The sequence below is a fragment of the Pseudonaja textilis genome, chromosome 1, assembly GCF_049901715.1.
Source record: "Pseudonaja textilis isolate UNSWEBS1 chromosome 1, rPseTex1.2, whole genome shotgun sequence".
Classification (NCBI taxonomy): domain Eukaryota; kingdom Metazoa; phylum Chordata; class Lepidosauria; order Squamata; family Elapidae; genus Pseudonaja; species Pseudonaja textilis.
Window position 1 is genome coordinate 276,248,844 of NC_141990.1, and position 14,344 is coordinate 276,263,187.

The following is a 14,344-nucleotide window of genomic DNA, read 5'->3' on the forward strand; positions in this document are numbered from 1 at the left end:
GAACAAAATTTCATGAATATTTTAAAAGAGTAATTATAGAACCTTATGTTACTATGCAAAGTAGAGATCTAAGGGATTTAGTGCTCTTCTCTTCAACCAACATCAGTTGACCCCAAAGGATGGAGGAGCACAATTGTAAAACAATAGCCTGCAGTCTCAAATCTAAAAACTGGTCCAAAGGAGATCAAGAATGTCCCACCTCAGGTTATCCACAAGTTGAATCAAAATTCTCTCAGAACAATACAGTACAGTATCTTAACGTAAAACCTGACTTAAAGGAGTAGAGATCCCTGCTTTTATCAGGACTCTTTAAGAGGCCAACAGCCTTTTCAACAACCTTTCCCAGAAGGTGGGATACTGGATGAAAATGATTCATATCTATAGGATCCTGTAACAGTTTATTGAAGAAGGAATAGACTACTACTTCTTCCAAACTCAGCAGAACCATTCCATTTCTCAAGAAGACATTTACTATCTCATGGATGGCCGCCCCCCCCCCCGCCCCCCCAACACACACATATACCATCTCTGGAGGCTTTAACCAGCTAGGAGAGGCCTGGCTCTAAAACACATTGATACATCCACAGCACCAAGAATCCTATTCCTTTCCTCAGAATTAATGGGATTAAACTCATCTTGGTAACATAGGTCCAAATCCCAGTCAGGACAAGATCATCCAGCCCCTAGGGAATAGGTTGTACTAAACAGGGCCACCAGATGACATTTGGATTGAATAAGTGTGGAGAAATAAGTTCCTATTGCCACAAGGCAGGCTTTAATAAAGGTTCTAACCTGTGTCTGATCTGTGTTGACAGAGACAATATGTCAAAACCATCAGTTTTGAAAGGTATTTAGATCCTCTTGGACACATATTCCTATGTTTCCTAAAATCACAATTATTGTGCAATCCTTGTGAGGCAGTTTTAGCAACATATTATAAAGCTCCAAGCCTGATTGTCCTGTCTGTGTTATAACACCAAAAATTTTAATATATAATAATTACCCGATATTAATGGTGGGGAGACATCTGTAGTGTTATACTTCTTGGAATGACAATATTTAAAGGGAATATTTAAAGTTTCCTATTTTTGTAAATATGATCCTGAGATTTTTCTGGAAGCCATAACATTTCACTTAGAGCTTTTTAATTTTGAAATTATTATTCCTATCACCACAGGATAGGAAGAGACAGTTTTCCTGTCTCTTTTGCAATCCAGAAAAATGAAGATTCCTAATCCTTCCATTTCTTCCAAATTAAAGAAAATGATGAATTGCTGTATATATATGGGTTCATGAAAGAAGAATATTCCCAAAGGTGTTGTAGTTTTGAGCATCTTCAGTGGCAGGTTTGATTATGAAAGTGTCAGGATTAATGATCCTATAAATTATACATTTGAAAGCTTCCTTCTTCATGCTGTCTGCATAAACGAGTGCATCAGTTTAAGCTTCAGAACAAAGTAGCCTACCAACAAAAACGTTGTTACTTATTATGTGGAAATTCCATTAGGAAAACTGTGGGGAATGGTCAGTCTTTCACAAAAGAGAATTGAGCATCTTCACAGTTATATAGATGGGTCATTTAAATCTCTTGAGTATCTCCACTGGATGAATCTGTCTGATAGTAGCATCTACCAAACTTGTATTGTGAGTGCTGTAAAATATTATCCTGTCTGCAATACATATGGCATTTAAAAGAATTCTGAAAGTTTGTCGCTTTTAAAATCAGATGTCATGTTATTGACATGTAGAACAGAAATCCGAAGTTCTATTTTTATATCAAATTCCAACTGCAAATGTAAGCAGCTGGTCAGAATATTGTAAACAAATAAAATAGAAAAGATGGCTCTTTAATGACATCTTTATGCTGAACTTTTTGGTTAAAAAAGAATATACATATTGCAATGGATCTCCCAAAGTGCTTTTCAAAAGGCAAACTGAAGAAAATTCTTGGATGAAAAGTGAAATATTTTCAGGGAAAAAAACAAAGTCCAGTTGCCCTTTGAAAAGCACTTTTGGGACAACCATAATCTGGATGATTGAGAATCTCCATAGACATTGGAATGGATCCTGAAGAGCAGTTATTGCATGAAACGTCCTTTAATTCGATTTGTTAATGTTCAGTTGTTTCCTTTTTCAAACAGTTCCATGTTCCATATTATATTCTGAAATATTTCTTGAAATAATAATTTTAGCTGGGGATGCAATTTTGGCTTTTGTTGTTGTTGTTATTGTTAAATAATTCAGCATTTTCCTGTAACTTTTGTTATGGAACTACAAAGGACAGATGAGATTGCCACTGTGTACAGAAAAAAAATCAGTTGTTGAAAAAGAAGAGGAAAGAGGCAGGAGATAATGGTTGGCTAAAAGTAGGGTTTGCCATAGGTACAGTTTTCCTGCACCAACTAAGTAATTGAAGCAAAGAAACATTTTTTTTAAAAAAAAGAAATAATGCTAGCATTTATTGGCACTTCAGACCACTCTAACCTAGATTCATATCTGTAGAAAGGCTAAGCAATTGAAAAACATATCAGACTAGAAAATCAGGGGAACATATAAAAGAGATTTCACTGTAAGTTTAAAAAGATCCGTTGATAGTGGAATTCAGCGTGATATGAAAAATTTGTAATGGGAGACACACATTCAAATTAAATACCATAACTCTAATACTTAAAGTACTTTCTATTAAAGCTATGGCTAAATTCATGGAGCTTGTAGTTCGATACATCTAAGGATACCAGCCCGAGGAAACCAACTCATAAGCAGTAAGTTCATGTACGCTTTAAGCAGGAATAAAAGGAGTTGATTCTAATTCAAAGGTATTCACCAGGGAGATCTTAGATCACCTGAGAGAGGTTCCTAGTCTTTTAATAGTATCCTCAGGTGCAACAAGTAAGACTAGTACGCATAATAGTAACATTAATAACATTAACTCAATATTTTCTGTTTAATATCCTTGTAAGGAATGTCTTGAATCCTTTATATGTCGAAGAAAAAGTATTCCAAAATAATAATAAATAATCATCAATGGTTTTTTCAAAATTGTCAAGCATTTTTGTTTCCTACAAAGCATGCTCTTTATTCTCTCTCTCTTTTTAAAATATTTTGACCAAGTTTCAAAAGATTGGGGAGGGGGAGGAAGGAGAATCTTGAAAACTCCGTCAAAAAACACATCTTTTAAAGGTTGAAGCCTCTAAAATGTGAGGTTATGTGAATATGTGGCTACATGGTAGATAGTCTTTCACTTGGAATGATGATCATTTGTTAACTTTGAAATTGTAATTTTGTCTTGGCCTTTTATTCTTTCCCTTATTCTAAATGGGAGCTGAAGGCAGGCAGAAATACAGAGTAATTGATTTAACAGCCTAAGACAAGTATAAGAAAATAGGAAGTTTGGTCTCAAAGCTTGACTTGATCTGAGGCAGCTTTTTTCCAACCTTACCTCAGCACCTTGGGCCAACCAAGTGGCCTTTAAGCCTGAACGAGCATGACTTTTTTTCCCCTAACATAAAGCTTCAGTATTCAGCTTTTCAAACTGTTCTGTAGCATTGGAAGTAGAATTATATTGACAAGGTTAGAATTCATCTCCTGGAGGGGGCTACTGTGCTATACTTTAAGTGCTAATATAACAGTTATGTGGTTGTACCTTAATAATAGCCCCAGCTTGCCTAATGAGAATGCTGAAAGCAAACAGTACTCAGTGAGATTTTATTATGACTGAAGTGACTGCAATTTGAGGCAAATTATCCCTATTTTTGTTCTGATATCAAGCACAAGCATGCTAAAGAAATTGCTGTAAGTTTTGATGGGGAATTAGACTTAACTATTGTTAATATAGATGTAAGTGCATTTTTTCATGTAAACAGCTCACAAGGGTCAAGCAGCAGAGACTTTTTTTGTGTGAGGCTGAAAATGATTGTCAATAATTTTGTGAGCGAATTTTGAAATAAAGTGCCTGTAACCTGTCATTATTCCTTCCTCTCGAAGTCAAGACAGAGTGGATGAAAATTTAGCCTGTGAATTGAAGGCAGAGAGAATGTTATGGCCTTATCGACTTCAGATAAAATTACTATTTTAACTAGTAATTATTTTTCCATTCAAAGGTCAGCCAGCATATAGTATTTACTATTTCAAACTGCAGTGTAAGCAAATTGCTAGGAAAAAAGTTGTTACTAGTAGAGATCCAGGCAAAGAAAGCTTCAGTCATTAATACTTGCATTGCTTATTATGTGGTTTATTAAGAGATAGGAGGAGAGATTATTTTGGAACAAAATACTTAGATGAAATATACAGAACCAATATTTAAGTGATGGTCCATTGTTAAAAGAGTTGTTTAAAAACCTATTTGTTTAAATCTGAAGATGTTTATTAAAGATTATAATTAAAAAGACAAAAAGTGATACAAACTTAAAAAAAGAAAGAATAGAAACTGCAGAAAAGAAAAAATAGAAAAAGAATAAAACTATTTGTAAAGAAAATAAATAAATGACTTCTCCCTTCATCATAACAAGAATAAACAATGTTAGTGACTCATTACCTGCTCTTAAAATTTTCTCTTGTGCCCATATATCATATTTTATCTATAAACAAATCATTAAAACCTGTTCAGTCTGATCAGCAAAACGTCATTAACGGTTATCAGAAATAGCATATCTATTTTAACTTTGATCCAATAAGTTTTATATCTGCAATAACATTAGCTATTGTAACTGTAAATGGTTTATAGAATCAGCATATTGCCCCAACAATCTGGATCCCCATTTTACCAACCTTGGAAGGTTGGAAGGCTAATTCAACCTTGAGCTAGTCAAGATCAAACTCCTAGCAGTGGGCAGAGTTGACCTGCAATACTGCATTCTAACCAATGCACCACCATGGCTCGCTATATTCCCATTTTAACAATCTGGATCTTCAATTCCTTTGAAAAGATCAATTGTACAAATTAGCATTGTAGAAACAAAAGTCCAGAATTGCCAGCCATCAATTCAATCATTGTTCATTTGTAATTTTCAAAATTAAAGTTCTGATCATTACTTTGCTGTTTATTGACAAAAAAATTAAGTCCTTAAAATATTTAAAACTTATTTCACTAAGGATTGAAAGAAATTCACCTGGAGCTGTAAAACATGTTAAGTCCAAAAGTTTCTAATAGATGAAAAACCATTAATAAGCAATTTTTGAAAGCTATTCTAACAAAATATATGTGAACCCCATATCCTTAAAGGTGTTGATGACCAAAAATGGCTTTCCCTCATCTTCTATAGCTGTAATCCTACCAGGTACCACAGTCTTCTTGAAATCTGCCATAGATATGCGGACCCCAGTCTTTCAGTTCCCATGAGGAACAAGAAGAACTGTCTGAGCAATCTCAAGTCCTCTCCTTATCTGGATAGGAATGACTTGCAACAGTTCATTTAGTGAAGTTACAACGGCACTGAAAAAAAAGAACTTATGGACCATTTTTCACACTTAAGACCTTTGTAGCAACCCATGATCGTGTGATCAAAATTCAGATGATTGGCAACTGGTTTATACTTATGAACATTACTGGGTCCCATGGTCATATGAACCCCTTTTGCAACCTTTTGATGAGTAAAACAATGGGAGACACAGATTCATTTAACAACCGTTACTAATTTATCAACTGCAGTGATTCACTTACCAACGGTGGCGAGAAAGGTTATAAAATGGTGCAAAATTAATTAACAAATGTCTCACTGAGCAGAAATGTTGGGGTCAATTGTTGAAGACTACTTGTATTTTTAGCCAGAGCCATTGTCAATTCACCATTTCTTCCCTGGAAATTTTTATCTTTTTAGTTGTAGCATGTAGTGAAAAAACTTGCATCTGTTCTTCAATGGTCCTAGGTTAGGCCAGTCTATTTTTTGTAATATCTCCTCTGGGCAACCTAATATAATGATTTGATATTAGGTCAAATCACGTTAATGTCTATATCATTAGATTCATGGCACATTAATTATGTATTGCAAGCATACAATGAACTGGGAATTAACTATTGAGTTGAGGGAAATGAAATATAGAAGGCAAGATGCTGATAAGTACTGTAATACTAATTGCCGTTCATGAAATAATTACAGAGACACCCCACTAAATTACTCACTGGATTAATACATTATTATTATTTTTTTAATGTCCCAGTTTATATCAAAGAAGACATTGTTGAAAATCTTGATGACATGTAATTCAGCTGTTTTCTATTGAAATTGTTTCTGAGATTTCTATTATTTTTTAAAATTGCATTTCTGATAGCATCAAATCCAAAAATTTATAGCTTATTAGCTATAAATAATTGTTGATAATAAGCATGGTCATTCTTGTAACTTTTTATATATTGGGTCAATGATACAACTAAGCCAGTGTTTTTGGAAATGCAAAGAATTATTTACAAGGGTGAAAAGAAGTGCTAATGTGGATGCCCACCAAACATTTATTTTTAGGAATTCTGAAGTTTTGCTGTTTGAACTGAAATATGAATATTTGGATTTCTAAGAGTGAAACAGAGGGGCATTCAGGAAGGAGATTATCTATTAGCGGATTTACAGATCATCACCTATAGATGTATCTTGAGTAAGTCATAGAATGTTTGTCCCAAGAATTGGTAATTAGCATGTTAATATTGGTAGAATTAAATCTAGCTAGGAAATGAGTAACTGGATATCAAAACATTCAACTATCTTCACATAAAAAAGTTTTTTGAAACATGGTTCAATTCTGTCATGCATAACTTTTTAGTGAATGGAAGGTTTCACATGAAGAATTATTGTTGCAACTAGGGGTGGGATCCGACAGGGTTAACTACCAGTTCGGTGATTTACGAGGTTCGGTGATTTATGATGTGCTTCCTTGCATGCTGCAAGCATGCCTGTAAATCATCATCAGCCTGGACAGCTGAGCAGCAGCTGCGTGCTGATAAGCAGCCTTTGAAAAAGTACTTTTTTCCTGCTTTTTTAACTGCAGCTGTGCCTCGCTTGGCAGCTAAACTTGAAAAAGCAGGAAATAAAGGTCAGGTAAGAGCCCAGGCGGGTGGGTGGACAAAAACAGTTCTATGTCTGCTGCTCTTCAGAGCTACTGGTTCTACAGAGGTAGACAGAACCAGTAGGAGCCCACCCCTGGTTGCAACTATGGACATTTTTATAAACTAAATACTAAATACCTTTAAATACTTTTGTTAAGTATTCTTTGTATCAAATCAATATTTAGTTCACTTATTGGGATGTTAAGAAAAAGGAGCATGATCAGGATGTAAGGACTCAAGCAAAGCTGATGAATTAGTGAAATATAGAGATTGTTTCATGGATGTCACTGGTTGCATTTGAAGACTGTTTCCGGAAATAGCCATTGGATATTAAACATGATTTGAAACAATGGGTAACTTATTAGATCAAACAGGCCTGAGTTGCATATCAGAAGAGGGACCTTTGTGTAAGGAAAGAACCTCATTTATGGCAGGAGTCTTCTAAAAATGAAATCATAAAGTGGCCAAAGTAGTCTACAAGTATTGGGTTGGATAGTTTGAAAGCAGTATTCTACAATGTTTCAAGACAAAAGATGCATTGTAAGGGTAGAGAATAGTGATCATTTGGAAAAGAGAGCACATATGAGAAGAGACATTTGTATATATGGAAACCAGGAAATCAGGTGACAGGGAACTGGCAGAGAACAAGGGATGTAGGTGATCATTTTTGTCCATGGGCTTATCTGTTGTTTTGGGTGGCTCTGAGATAGGAAAGTTAAGATAGAGAAGTAGAAGTCTGAACAGAGCTGTCCACCATAACAGAATCTGAGCTATTTAGCTATAGCTGCTGGAAAGCAAGTGATAGACTATAGAAGTATTCCATCTGCCATTGACAGGATGAAGGAGATGCATGCCACTTGGGAAGAAGATGTGTTGTTCTTGATAAATCATAGTTAGGAAAAGCTAGATCATCGTCTTGATTGCTGTTTGAAACAAGTCCACTTTTGAATTTATGAGAAGACAGATTTGGGTCTTCTGGACAATAATTGTAAGGCCATTGGGAAGCAAGCTAGCCAAAACCTGCCTTAATTCTATAACCTCAGAAGAACAAAAAAATTGACCATTCCTGGGTAGCAAGACAAAAGAGTTCTATATTTAAGTGTAGGACAGCAGAAGAAAATTAATTCATTCTGGCAGGGATTCTGTTTTTGCCTTTCTAGGATAGCCTCTCTGGGATAGGAGCCAAACTCTTATCTGTATCTTTTCCTCCAGTTCTTCTCTTAGCAGTGAGCCCAACATAAGTAGGCACTAATAAAGGATTATTGGTCAGGTCTTTGGAAACTTAGCTAGGTCATTCTCCATTTTCATGAGCATAGATTAGATATGCAGATATTAAATGTAAGTATAATGTCTCTGGAGTTTGGAAAAACTTTACCTTTATAAATCCACTGGACAAATTGGGATACACAGCAGCTAGTGCAAATAAATTGTTGGGTTTTTGTTTTTGTTTTTTTAGAAAAGCCACATTTGAAGATATGTGTTGCATTATTTTGGATAATAAGAATAATTTGAGTTGTAAAATGTATCATGACACAACTTAATTTATCTCAGTGGGGTGAATTCAACTAATTTTCTATTTACTGGAATGCCTCTTAGGGGATATTCTAAAAGATATAGAAAAGAGTTCATTTTTGCTAGAGAAACTATGCTAGAGAATCTATGTCATCAATAAAATGCTGATAGGCCATGAATTCAGCCCTGAAATGCAGAGTATTATGTGCACTATAGTTTTTTTTAGCTACTTTGTTGAGTCAGCAAAAACATTTCTTGCAGAGAAAGGGGGGGGGGGGGTAGGCATATCCCATCCATTTTTATTTTCTGCTTTTACCTTTACCTCATAAACTGCAACCTCTTATAAATAACCATAAGTTCAAGGTGGTTGTTTAAGAAAAGTAAATCTTACTTACTAACATGAAGTCTGAGTCTGGAACCAATAATCAATTCTTAATTGTGTCGAAGCTACTCCTTCCCCCTTTTCTCTTTGGATTTAGAAAGACATTCAACAAAACCAATCACAAGTTATAAGAAATTAATCAGCAAATTAAAAGCTTAACTACACAAAAATAACATTTTTAAAAAGATACAACTGGAGGAGATAAGGTTCAGGGAGATATCTCACCAGTTACAACCAAAAACAAAAATCAACCTGAGGCCTGCTTTGGGAGTACTAGTCTGGGAGCAGTTGAAGGGAATTCTAGACCAGTGCTTGTAATCAGCATTCAAATCATCATAAATTAACTCCAAGGTCAACTTCAGACCAACAAGCAATAAGCAATACCCCAATCAAGAAACTGTCAAAGAGCCATCAGTAAACAGCCCAACCAAAGAATTCCTAAGACTGCCCCCATCCATACAGACAGGCAAGACACCAGAATATAAACTGACAATAAGCAGCACTTCTTACTAGCACTGATAATGTTACCTAATTAGGATAATGAAACATCCACAGGAAAACAAACAAGCTCAGAGATCTCCAGGGACCCCTCATTTCAACGCTAAGCTACAAATATTCTCCTTTATTAGTTCTAAACCAGTTAGGAAATGAAAAGGAGGAGGAGGAGGAGGAGGAGGAGGTGATTATTCATACTATATGGACAGCAAACCACTCTGTGAGGTGAAGAAGAACTGAAATAAGCATCAGTTATCAAGAGCCAGTGAAAGCAAAGTGATTTTGGAACGAGAAAAGTCCCACCACAACTGGCCACTCTCACCCTGGGAGTTTCTGCTATGGTGATTTAGGAAACAGGAACTAGTTTTCATGTCCCTGTGCTACTATTCTGTAAAGAGGCTAAGTTACACCACCAGCATCTTGCATAAATTCTATTCTGCAACCTCAGATTTACAACCTTGGATCAATAATAAGTGTCCCCAGGTGACTGCAATCATTTTTTTTCTAGAAACTCTATATTTCAAGGAAAGCCATGGGCTCAGAAACAAGCAGCCTTAGTTAGGATTAAGATTGGCCGCCTACAAAGGTTAATATAGTACTTTATGTATATCTGCTTCAGGAATAAAGTTTTTTATGTTTCTGAAATTGTTTATATATTCTTTTGTTGTAATGAATAACATAAGGCCATTTCTCATATTGACCAGGTGGTTGTATCCAATCTGGGTTTACAAAATGGTTCTCTCTGATTTGTTGTTCATTTGTTTTTCTAGCCATCATAAGCTTTCTGTTTGTCAACTCTCTATCAATGTAACAGAAAGATAGTTCATTATTTAATATAGTCCACATTAAATTTGTGTCTAAAAATAAAGCTGAATTATTTTCTTATGAAATACATTTTTATTGCATCCTCTTTATTGATCTTATTTTGTTCACATAAAATAAAAAAATATGTGACGTGTCTTTGTTTGATCTATACAATGAAATGCATAGCTTGCCAGACCTTGTGCGTTAAATCTTTATAATTTTTCCTTCTATGTATGTATACATATGTACCGTATATACACTTTTAAACAATGATATTTTCTAATGTTTGACGTGGTCTGCTTTATTTCCAGACAAAAGAGGAAGACATAAATAATGACATGCCTGCAATACATGGAGAACTAGTTGTGGTTGTGGTACCTTTTCTTCCAAGAGCTGCTTCTATTGAGTGGCATGTCATTGCAGTTGTAGACCAACAACAACAGAGGCAAAAACTTACACAGATGAGGTCACTGGAAAGCTGCCAAATTAGATGTGAGGCTGTGCAATCCTATCCAACATGTGCTACTGCTGTTACCATATCTTTAACTCTGACTTCATCATCAGCTTCTACAGTCAATTTAGATGTAGTCCTGCATGGTATGGTGGAAATGTTTAAACAAGTTGTAGAGAAGATGTCAAAATATGGTGACATAACTCCATTAAGTTTTAGAACATTCTTCCGAACAAATATTATCGAAAGGGAACCACTGAAAACAGGTAAGTCTGTCACATTTATTTTAAAGTACCCTGAAAAAAATGTGAAATAATGAAGCGGTTTTGTCTTTGTTTTGTGGATGTATGGTCTACTTAGGATTTCCCAATAATCCGTCATTTCTCAAAAAACATTAAACAATAAAGAATTGAAACCCAAATGTTGAACTAGATTTTCTTAGTTTCAGAAATGTATTCAGTGCCAGGGTCAAAACATCTCATTTAAATTGAATTTTAAAAGCCGAACGTTTATATATATATTTTCAAATTTTTCAAATAGCTCATTTAACAACAAGTTTTTTTTAGGTGTTTCTAAAATATAGTGTGTCAAAGATTAAGACTGCTCTATGACTCCAGGCTTGGGAAATACAGAATATAATATAGCAAAAACCTGCTAATTTGTTCTTGATTATATGCTGGAAACCAGTATTGCTATGGGAAACCCCTTGTACCCAGGTTCTGTGCAGAAAAAGAATTGCGATTTTCAGTGTCTTGCCTTTTAAATCTCTATAGAGCGTTATAAATCTGCGGGTATAGCTCAGGCACTGATAACTTCCAAATGTGCAAACATGAAAAAGAGATAGATGTAAAGCTCAACTATCCATATTAATTAACTGACATAAATGTTACCTCTCAAAGATTGTATCATCCTATTTTTATATCTAACCTGCAGCATTATTCAGGGGAAATTCAAGTTGACATTGCTTAATCGATTTAAAATATAAAAACAGGATGGAATAAACTTGTGACATGAAATGAACACAGCTTGTGCATGAAAGAAGAAATTAAAATATAACCTGACAGGCTATTATTTGTGGCACAATAGTTTGTTTTAAACACAAATAGAATATGCTTTTAGACTGAATTATTTGTTCTCTTCTTCAGGGTCTTTGAAGGGGTTTACAAGAATTCTTATGATTTGATTTGTGTTCATAGTAACTTTGGTCCAGTAATTTCATATATCCCAATCTTAGAAGCAGAAAATTTGGAGAAATATCAAAAGTCCACATAATTCTGTATCAGCCACCAGAATAATTTTTATTGCAGGGGGTAGAAACTTGTTAAATAAACAAAGACACAAAAATCACAAAGGGCCTTCTGCCAGTTTTGCTTCGTTTACCAATCTATGATTGTTTCAGCAGAGTGATTAGTCTGTCACAGTGTTGCATGCCTTGATAATCTTTCAGTATTTGTAGAGTGCTTTATATAGGGCTGGCTTTGAAGAAAACCAGCAATTTCAGTGGATGCAAATGCAGTTTCCAATTGGCCCTGAGAGTTGGATTTATTGGCTACTTAATCGAACAAATGAAGGAATTCCTTTCCATACACTAACTTGTACATGCCTTAAATTTTTCAAAAGAGAACAGCCCATTGCAACTCACAAACACAAAATCTAAAAATATGGATTCTCTCTGTGTTGCAACAGATTACATTTTAACTAATGTTACTGATGTCAGAAAAGGTAAAGATTGGTGCTCAAACAGGAGAAAGGTAACTTTCTGTCAGTCAAAGATGAAATGTAAAGTTGTATTAAAGCAAGTGTGATCCTAATGGTGAACTTCTGTGTAACAATTCCACCTACCAAATGAGGGCATTATAGGCTTTGTGTTGAAAGCACAGGGTATGGTAAATTCTTGAGGATTAGATTAAGCCGAAATATATATATATATATACACACACACTTCATAGAATACTTTAATGCTTCTAGAAGGTTTTAGCATAAATTATGACTATTTATTTCCATATTCTCATTTACAAGTTCATTAATATGACAACCAGGCAAATTAGGTTATTTCTCAGCATGTATACTTTCTCGCTGTTAAGACTTTAGGAAGCCTTGTTCATAGTCATTATACAAAAATATAGAAAGATATAAATTACTAATCCTATTCTTTGTAGAGAAATCAGCAGAATAGAAGGCAACGTGATAAAATACTTGCTTAATCTCTGGTGTAGTTTGTAACTCTGAACTGCTATGAAATCATCTACAGGACAAACTGTCTTACAAGGAGCATCATAAATATTTTCATAAGGTAGTATTAAAAATGAAAACTGAAGCAGAAAACTTTAATCCTATCCATAGAGAGAATGTCATGCAATAAAAACATGACTAGATTCACAGCTAAGGGTGGCTGCAGAAGCATTCCATGATTAAAAGGCAGCAACTAGCAAAGATGGCAACTCTACATTTGCCATCTCAACTGAATGAGTAAATAGAAACTGTTTCAGTGCAGTGTGGGTGATTATGTTTAGTCATGTCGACTACCAGGACTGTGATCCAATTTCATTCCACTTCTTAACTGTGCTTAAAAACAATATCTGAATTAAGTAGACAGGGTTGGACTAAAAATACCCTCTGAGGGACCTTTCAACTCTAGAATTACAATTGTTTGAAATAATTTTTCCAATAATTTTTAGTCCCACTTTGTTTGATACATTTGGAACATTTCATAATGGCCAGACAGTTAAAAAAAACACCACCTTGATTTGTTCTAAGAAGTCTGTTTACTTATAATTTCCAATAAAATGAAATAATACTGTCACACATTTTTTTAAAAAATCCCAAAAGGTCCAAACACTTTTTATTGATATAAAGTGGAAAAACTCTCTTTAGCCTACATGAGTGAGTAGTAAGCAAGGATTTTAATAGTTGATAAAAATTCTTACTTGACCTTCTGAATGCTAACTGTCACTCTTGGTGTTTATCATTGTTTTATTCCTTCCACACCAAAGTATGGCATGCAATTTTATTTCATTTTCACTGTAACATTATTTGCATAAGGATTTCTGTCAAAACTCTTTTCATAGAGTGCCTTGCCACAGTTTCTTTCAGTAGAAGACATTGAGATACTAGAAGTGTCTCAGGGATTCAGGCCAAAATGTATGTAAATAAGGTGGTAACAATTTTGGATATATTATTATGATAGCCTTTGTTCAAAGATATCTGTTAGTAGCTCATATGCCCTTTATAATCTTGAGAATTAGATGGGATCTTTCAGAAGATATATTAGAAAATTCTGATTACAAGAGGTGTAAACTTATGACGTGTCCTATTCCACTCTTAATTTTGTTGCCCTTCTCAAAATGGAGATTGGAGCTCAGTAGATCTTTGACCAAAGGATACTTTTCTTTAAAAGGGGAGAGTGGGCTGAAATCAGCATTGACATATATCAGCAAGCAAAGCTACTATAACTTCATATGCTAATATGGAAATTGCACAGAACTTTCCTAAGGTTCTGCTATGAAAATCATAGCATGCAATCGTTTGTATGGGATGTGTTTAACTTCCTTAGGTCTTCTGAAAAATACTAGTAGTACTAATGACTCTCTTCCAAATCAGTGGTCTATTTTCCTCTTTTTCATTTAAAATGAATAACAACATCCAGATTAGTCAGGGTTAATAGAAG

At 34.7% G+C, this 14,344-nt stretch overlaps 1 protein-coding gene across 1 annotated transcript in view; it reads left to right on the plus strand.

The window, feature by feature from the left end:
- DPH6 (diphthamine biosynthesis 6) overlaps positions 1-14,344 on the plus strand; it is a 218,449-nt gene that overhangs the window by 170,667 nt on the left and 33,438 nt on the right. Inside the window, exon 14 of the mRNA XM_026710609.2 lies at positions 10,538-10,943. Within this exon, the coding sequence (XP_026566394.2) occupies positions 10,538-10,943 (406 nt within the window). The remainder of the gene's footprint in view (positions 1-10,537; positions 10,944-14,344) is intronic.